This window comes from Sinocyclocheilus anshuiensis, unplaced genomic scaffold, assembly GCF_001515605.1.
Source record: "Sinocyclocheilus anshuiensis isolate Anshui unplaced genomic scaffold, SAMN03320099.WGS_v1.1 scaffold3203, whole genome shotgun sequence".
NCBI lineage: Eukaryota > Metazoa > Chordata > Actinopteri > Cypriniformes > Cyprinidae > Sinocyclocheilus > Sinocyclocheilus anshuiensis.
The window spans coordinates 3753-13026 of NW_015544540.1; the positions used below are offsets into that span (position 1 = coordinate 3753).

The following is a 9274-nucleotide window of genomic DNA, read 5'->3' on the forward strand; positions in this document are numbered from 1 at the left end:
AAATTGAGAAACAAAAATATAAATATGAATATAAATATAGATATAAAGACAGACATTCTCAGTAAATATACACAGCAATTTATTCTTAAAATAAAAATTTGCCAATGAGTCAAGTATAAATCTAACAAAACAGATTTATGCTGAAATATTATATTGTAATAATCATAATGATTTAGTAATAATAGTTTAGACAGTATATCTTGAATTAATGTCTTAATATCTAATGCAATTTTGCTTCTCAAGCAAAGTGATCTTATTCAAAGGATGTCTTGGTATTTTTACTGCAAAAAGACAAAAATGCTGTTTTCTTTTGCAGCATAAGACTCTTTTCTATGGCCACAAACTCTCTTCAATTTTTTTTGTGCTCATTGTGTGTTTTTGGGATGGGGTGCAACATGTCCGCCAAAGAAATAAACTTCTTGTGTTACAGTGCAATGTCTTTCTTGCATAATACTTGCTTTTCTTTTTTTCAATTTTGAATGATTTTCTTCTTTGAATGAAACCTTCTTTCATTAGTAATTTTGCTGCCGAGTACATATATTTATTAAAGTATTTTTGTGCTAACAACGTATTTTGGCTGCAGTGATTGTTACATTCATGGATTAAGGTCAAATATGGGCAGCAAACACAAATATGACACTCTGAGATTAGCACACAACCACCTGCAGTGTCCAAACAATTAAACTCACTCTTACACATCTTTTTTTGCATACATGTGTGCACACAGTCTCAGGTATATGCATCCATGTAAGATCTTTTTGCTTTTGCATTGCATGGTGTAAGTGCACCCTGATTGGCTGTTCCTAGACAGGAAGCAAGCCTCAGTTTGGATCCTCTCCAATTCCTTTCCAGCTCAAAGCTTGAGAAAATCCAGTGAAGCTTTGATCGCCATTACAGCACAGCAATAGATCGGACAAAACCCACAATGACCTGCCAACATTAGAACAGCTTCTCTGACAGAAATAACCTGCTGAATCCACATACAAGATCGATCTGATGTGAGGTGCTGTTTGAGAGGGACAAACACTCTGAGGAGGCTAAAGGTGAACTGACTGTCAAGGCTTTTTAGAAGCAGCATAATTTTAAAGAACATTAAAAGACAGAAAGTTAAGAAAAACCAAGAACATTGCTTTCTAGACACCACCTTTTTAGTCATTTCCCCTTTTTCTCCTAACACCATCCTCTCAGAAGACACTCCCAAATTGTGAATGAAAGCACAGAACTCTTCGTCCATGAATACTGAGGCACCTCAAGTCAAAGTTTAGCCTTCGAGCAGGTAGACGACGAACTCGTAGGTGCACATCATGACGGCCGTATTGGGGATCTGTCTGACCAGATGTGTGGTGAGTCCTCGGTAAAGAGCTCGATAGCTTTCCTCTCTAATAACCAGGCTGAGACTCTGGAAGAACGAGCGGTACTTGGTACCTTCTTCCCTTAGCCGTGTACGGATGACCTCTGCAGAACCAAACAGAGAAAAACAAGTGCTCAGAATTGGTTACAAACCATTATGAGCCAACTTGAAACCCAAATGATACGGTCTGTATCCTTTTTTTTCTTTTTATATACAATTCAAACATTTGAGGTCAGTAAGATTTCTTCTTTTTTTTTTTTTTTTTTTAAGTTTTCCAAAACAAGTCTCTTATGCTCACCAAGGCTGCATTTGTTTGATTACAAATGTTATTGAAAATTGAATGTTTTTGCAATTTAAAGAACAGTTCCCAATCACTAGAATATTGAAATAACTTTTACTGTACTAACTTTTTTAACTTTTAGTATTTTGTCTTTTTTTCCCAGTGCAAATGTCTACAGATTCTTAAACCAAGAAATTTACATGAGCAGCAAAACTGGTTTTCTGTGAAACGGATCCAAATTTAGTGAGTTTATGATTAAAACAAAAGGACATATATATGCCAATAGGCTCAGAAAAATCAACTTAAAGGGATAGTTCACCCAGAATCAAAATTATGCCATGTATTACTCACCCAAATGTTGTTTCGTGCAAGGCTGGAACAACATGAGGGTGAGTAAATAACATTTTCATTTTCTATTCAATTCAATTTAAAGGAAAAACAAGTTTTCATACACCATTGTCAGATATTTGTTCTATTTTTAAACAAACTCACTTAAATTCTGCAAAAAACATGACTTCTTTCTTTCTTTCTCAAGTAAACGTATTATGGATTATATATTACGTATGGATTTAAAGAGGTTTAAATAGTTGTATTGAAAATAAATACTAAGTCAGATTTTTTTAAGATACTGAGTAAGACATTTTTTACAACGCATGCAACATTTAATGCCACGTCTTTATAAATTTAAGACTTTCTGCTCAGATTTCTAACCTGTTTAAGGCTTTAAATACGGTAAATTAAGACTTTAAGACCCTCAGAAACACTGTAAATGTCTGCACTGTCATTTTTGATCAATTTAATGCATCCTAGCTTAATAAAAGCATTCAAACGTTTTGAATGGGGTCACATTATGGAAGTAAAATAGGTTGTGAATGACGTTTCATGCTGATTTTATGATGATATGGTGCTCTGATGGGAAAATGCCCAAGCACATGCTCACCGTGTGGATAGGCTATGGAGGTGGCGCAGGTCTTGGAAGTGGCGGCTGCCAGCATCATGCCCATGAAGTCCGATGCGTCTTTGGCAGTGTCCTCAGCCCCATCCATGTGCGTTGCTGCTTTGGCCTCTAAAAGACGCCGTTTTATGCTTTCATAGATCACAAAGTGAATCACGGTCTCTGAGATGCCTGCATAAGACGCAGACATGCCGCGGTAAAACCCACGTAGCCCATCCGTCTGATACACACGCCGCACACACTCGAAAGCATTCATGCGACGCTCCCCGCGCTTCCTGTGAAGAACAAAACACGCTTAAGTGAGTCAAATACAAAACTTAGTCTGGAATCATGAATAATTAGATCATGTTAAAACTATAATCTGTAACTAAGGAATCAGTCACTAAGGATATTAATCAAACAATCTACTTGTACATAATGTCACATATCTGTTGCCACTTTACCTGGCGTCCAACTGTAGACGCGTCTTAATCAACCAAATCGGGTTGGTTGCTGTTATGGCCGTGAACCCTGATTGGAGAAGAAAAGGAAAGATTAAGATGCAAATTTACTAAATTGAAAAAAAACTTACTCCCTTTCAAAAGTCGTCAAAAAGGGTCAGCAAGATTTTGCGTTTATTTTAAATGAATACTTTTGTTCAGGAAGGATGCGCTAAATTGATCAAAACTGAAAGACTTTTGCATTTTTACAAAATATTTGCATTTCTAATAAATGCTGTTCTTTTGAACTTTTATTCATCAAAGAATCCTGAAAAAAAAAAAAAGTATCATGGATTCCACAAAAATATGAAGCAGTGAACTTCAACATTGATAACAATAAGAAATGTTTCTTGAGCTGCTAATCAGCATATTAGAATATTTTCTGAACGATTGTGTGATTTTAAAATATATAAAATAAGAAAACAACATTTTAAATTGTAACACTTCACAATGTTAGCGGCTTTACTGTATTTTGGACTAAATAAATGCCGTTTTAGTAAACATAAGAGACTTCTTTTTAAAAGACTAATAAATCTTACCAACCTCATACTTTTAAACAAAACAAAAAAAAAACAGTGAATTTTACAAAAAGGGTCATCCTGATAGTGTCACTATTAAACAACAGAAAGCATAGCAATAATAATAGCATAGCAAATCCGTGGCCGCAGAATATGAACGCAATGTGCAAAGTCTTTCGTTAAGCGTTTTCCTCCCATTGAAAAACACACTTAATATGACTTAATGCATTACGTTTTTCTCCTACAGATGACGTGCAGTACCCTGTATGTTATGGTACTAAATTAGTTTTAATCATTTAACCACCACAGCGTCTCGTCTCCATTGGCAACACGCACGACGTTGCAGGTATCGGAGAGTGCAAGTGATGATTGCAAGTGACACTGTAATTTAGTTTCTTTTTTCTTGTCTTCACCACCTGGCTAATGTTGTAGAATGTTGAGAGATTCAGTAAAAAAAAAATAAAATAAAATTAAAATTAAAAAAAAAAAAAAAAAAAAACTGCACATCACTAGCGGAAGTGCAGGTGTCTTGAGAGTGCAAGTCTGAGAATGCAAGTAAATGTCTGCAGCCAGACCCTTCTCGAGAAGAAACACACTCTCTTCTGGCCATGTGCCGGATCTTTATTGAGTGCTTGAGCTCTGTGACATTTACTGGCCTGATACAGCATGGAACAAAAAGAAACGGTTGCAATTCCAATTCACTAGACACATCTACACATGCAATTAAGCAATAAACGGTTTATATTTTATGAGCCCATCAAAACTGAGGAAACAGGATGTAGTTAGATTGCGTGGTCAAATATAAAAGGAAGTTACCTGCAATTCCAGCAGACGTCATGTGCACCTGCGTGGAGTCTGGTTCAAACACACAGTTCAGTCTCTCCTTTGAGCTGGAATAGGCGGCGAAGTAGATGGCCCTGAAAACACAGCAGGACACATGAGTAACAACAACACACAATGCTATTACACCCTACTGAACTACAACAGACTGGTCAGGGCTGCGTTTCCAAAAAGCATCATAAGCCTAAGTTGATCGTAGCTCCATTGGTTTTTAATGGGTCTACGATGTACTTAAGCTTGCAACGCTTTTGGGAAACGCAGCCCAGGCTGGTTTTGGCCATTTTGGTCAGTGTGGGATGCCAACCAGATAAACCAGCTGAAGCAAACCATTTACCAATTACCTGATTAATCTATCTGATTGACATCATCTTGGCCAGACTTACTGGGGGGTCTTACTAAACCAGCTGAGCAAACCAATTATCTGATTACCATCACCATGGACAAGGCTGGGAGACTTACTAAACCAGCCAGGACAAGCAAATCACCAATTAAGCTGATTTAAAATGTTCTTTTCAGGAGGAAACCAACCTCATTCTAGTTTAAGGTAGGTTTTGGAAGAAGCTGGCTGGTTGACCAGTCAATGACCAGCTAGAAACCATCTACCATGTTCCAAACACAAATACCAAAGCTAAGCTTGATTTTTGCAAAGAATAAATGCAATGCTGCCAAATTTTATAATGCAGCATCATTTTTGCACACCATACAGCATAGTTTACATTGTTTTTCATAGCCTTGAATTTGCATATTGTTTGGAGAAAAACAAATGACAATGTGCAATATTTTTTTTAATTAAAATACAGAAATTATCTAATTAACATAATAATGGCCAGACTGGAAGACTTACTAAACCAAGCAAGCCATTTACCATTTAGGCTGGTTTAACAGGTTCTTTGCAGCAGGAAAATTGGTCATTAGCTGGTCCAAATTGGTCATTATCTGTAACAAACTAACCTCATACTAGTTCCTGGTGGGGTTTGGAACAAGCTGGTTGGTGACCAGCTAATTTCCACCTTAGACCAGCCAGAAGCCATCTACCATGTTCTCACAACTAGTAACACAACTAGTAAATCTTGGCCAAGCTGGGAAACTTACTAAATTATTTAGGTTGGTTTAAGATGTTCTTTTCAGCAGGTAAGCTTGTCCAAGGCATTATCTGCAACAAACCAACCTGATACTAGTTTAAGGTGGGTTTTGGAACAAGTTGGCTGGTCGACCAGTCAATGACCAGCTAATTTCCAGCTCAGACCAGCAAGAAAGAAACCATCTACCATGTTCCAAAAACAGGCATCAAATCTAAGCTTGATTTTTCCAAAGGATAAATGCAACATAATTTTGCTCCCCACCTTCTGAACCACCCATTGGATGATTATGATGCCTACGTAAGCAGCTCTCACAAGGACAACATGTTCAACAAACCCTCACAAATGTTTGCACATGTAGTATCCTGAAGCTCTTAACTAATGGACGGTGAGCACTCCAACAGGAAAACACTCTCCACACACTCCGCAACAAATCTCAGGTTTGATCTCACCTTCCTGTCTGTATAACACACACGTTTACATAAGCTGCCCTTTAAGTAACAGGTCCAGCGCCGATTTGTGTGCATCACTGGACAAGTGCTTCATCCTGAATGCATGCACGTAAAACATCTGTTTATACAGACACTAAATGTTAAAACCACCATGTATCATGCCCATTCGTTTATTTAATTGCTCTTTAAGCCGTGCTGTTCTCTCGGAGCCGCCTGCGGTTTGTTACACCTCAGCTGAAGGCTGAAACGGCCCATTTGGATTTCAGATTATGAGCTTCATTGTTCCAGAAAACCTTTAAAAATGCTGGAGTGGCATAAAAGTACAGGATTTAACACCTGGTTTATTCAACTGGTGTTAAATGAGCTCAGACACTTTTAATGGCCTGAAAAACACATCTGATCACCTTTACGCCGATTATAAATTCAGTGGTAAATGTTTATTGAAAACTACTATTTGTACTATATTTTTATTTAAAAAAACAAAAAAACACTGAGTCATCAAAATGTAGGTGATTAAATAATGACAGAATTTTCATCTTTGGGTGAACTATCCCTTTAATTGTGGGGTCAGGTTCCCCCAAATTTGCACCCTGCATGGCTGATGTCTGACGACCTGTAAAATAACCCTGAATTCAGACTTGTGTCTGCGTGTTTATACCAAGCTCTGTAAATTTGCAGCTTTACCGGTTGAGCAGGGATTGCATCAGTCGCACTACATCTGATTCACTGTCACTTCAGTACACAGAGTTAAGGACTACACGTTCCTACTGTAAATGCTCGCTGAGATAGAGATGTATTGATCTGCCATTTTAACTGTATGAATGGACAAACACTCACCGTGAAGGAGCCACTCCAATTAGATTGGGCCCCAGGCCCCGAAATAAAGAACGAGGCCCTTCCTTCTCAAGAATTAATCTGAAAAAGACAGAGATAAACATATCAACAGCAGTACAAGACAAATGACATTTTTATTCTGAATGGCTTTGTGAACATTATAAATACACTCTGGAGTTGGTAAAACATGTAATGCTGTTCCTGGGAAAATGTATGTCTTATATTTCACTCCAAAATAAATGGTAAAAAAAATATAACATTTTATTGAGCATGAAAATTAATTATATTTTAGGAACATTGAAGATTTTTTTTTTCATTGTGACTTTGTTTTCATAACAATTAAGCAATTCAAGCAAACTTATAATTAAACTAATTCTTATGCAAAAATAATAATATTGCTTGTTGAAGTATATTTATAGATAAAAATGGGTGCTTAATTGTTATGAAAATTACACCAAATAAAATGTATTGACCCAATAAGCAGGTCACAATTTGATTATGAACACATATTTATTTATTCATTTTTTATCCTTTGTAAAGAATTGCTTTGGAATGAAATATAACCCAAACATTTCTTTGTGAGAATCACCAAAATATTTTTTTAATCCTTCGCTCGGCCAATAAGACACACCTCTGAACAACATGTTCAAACAAAGAAATACCTAAGACGCATGTAAAAAATGCTTCTTGTGTGAGGTGTGAGAGCTTATTGTCATCACACACATACAGTATAAAAGCAAGTCATAAAGAAAAGCTAAATAAAAATGAAATCAAATGAATGGCGACCTTGAGCAGGTCATGCAAAAGTTATTTATATTCCATCACGGACTTCATTAAATACAATCCTAATACTCCATGTAATCTTTAACCCCAGTGGTTCTCAACTGGAGCGTTGTGACAGAAAAATGTGCCACATAAGGTCACAGACATCAGGCAAGAGAAGAGAACAATGCTAAATGGAAATAATAAAACACAGCTACCCATGTAATTGGGCGTAACTGGGCATAGTCTGTATAGCAATTAAACAGACTTATCAACTTTTAAAAAGGAGGTGAAAACACTTCCCATACCTTTTGTTGCTGACGTCAAAAGACATGCGTTCAATCAAAGTCTACAATACTTAATGCAACGTCAGGTGTCAAAAAGTCAAAATAGACTTACGCCAACATGGACAAGTTGCGTAACAACCATAAACCATGAAGGAGTGTATATGATGTCAGAATCATTTACTCACCGTATTACATTGATAAACGAGAACAAAGTCGATCTAAATGTCTTTGTGTTTAGTATTTTGGTACCTTTCTGTGAAGTATAACCAGAGTTAAACTAAGAGGACAAGGGGCCTGTTTTGAGAACCAGTGATTCAGACACACACACACACACACACACACACACACACACACACACACACACACACACACACAGACTCCTCAACCGAGAGCCAAGCACCAGTGTTTTAGTGTCAGGGCAGCGATTGGTTGGGTAAGGGGGAGTGGAAACCACTGTGAACAGTCTCTTTAAGAAGAAAACAGAAAGAAATAGGCAGAGAGAGGGCATTATAGACATTATGCAATATGTGTTGTATAAACACTGAAGTTCTGCTTTGGTAATGTATATACTTATATATTACATCTGGAGAACCAACCACAACTCAAACTCTTAGATTGCAAACCAACGTTCTTTATTTTGTCTTGTCTTCTGACTTTATTTAGTTACTTTTGGTGGTGTAAGTGAAGAAATAGGACCACATTTTTTGGAACGAGTCGACAGAAAAGGGGCGTTTCCTCTTGCAGGGAAAATGGATACTTGGTTTTAGGCCCACAAACCATAGAGCAAATGTTTACAAAACACTGAGCCAATGCAACGCAGACTCAACGTTCTCACAACGCAAATGTAACATTTGCACTGTTCCAGTACAGGGTGTTGCCTGTATCCAGAACTCAAACTGACATGTTAAATCAGACGAGTAAATATTCTTATCTTTACTCAAATTCAACACTCCTGTACATAATTATAAACCTGTGTCTTTGCACAATTTCATATATCATTATATAAAATATTTTTAGATATTATAATATAAATTAATTTATATATATATATATATATATATATATATAATATTTGTTGAGCTAGTATATTTTATATATTTATAAAATGCAAAGAGGTCTAACTTGTTTAAACATACCTGAGGCAATGTAGGGGCCCCGGAGGAGCCACACGTGCCACGCTGGCTCCATTAACTGTGCTCAGATGCACCTCAGAGATGCAAAGTGTTATTGAGGAAGACTGAAGCCTCGTTTTCACCACCTCTAACGGACAGGTCAGGATCGCACCCACCGTGCCTCCACATCTGAGAGAAACAGAGAAAAGGCAGACAGTGAAATTGATTAAAAGAAATTATGTTGAAAATATGGTCAAATTCTGTCAATAGCGGTCAAAAGTTTGACCTCACAATGTAGGGCATTCATCCCATGACTTATTATCTG

At 36.9% G+C, this 9274-nt stretch overlaps 1 protein-coding gene across 1 annotated transcript in view; it reads right to left on the reverse strand.

The window, feature by feature from the left end:
* Positions 1 to 371: 371 nt before the first annotated feature.
* The window catches only part of LOC107698200 (solute carrier family 25 member 36-A-like), an 11990-nt gene continuing 3087 nt past the window's right edge, over positions 372 to 9274 (reverse strand). The window contains exons 3-7 of the mRNA XM_016499163.1: positions 6792 to 6869; positions 4400 to 4500; positions 3030 to 3096; positions 2572 to 2861; positions 372 to 1455 (exon numbers count right to left, since the gene is read on the reverse strand). Of these exons, the coding sequence (XP_016354649.1) occupies positions 1262 to 1455; positions 2572 to 2861; positions 3030 to 3096; positions 4400 to 4500; positions 6792 to 6869 (730 nt within the window). The 3' untranslated portion in view covers positions 372 to 1261. The remainder of the gene's footprint in view (positions 1456 to 2571; positions 2862 to 3029; positions 3097 to 4399; positions 4501 to 6791; positions 6870 to 9274) is intronic.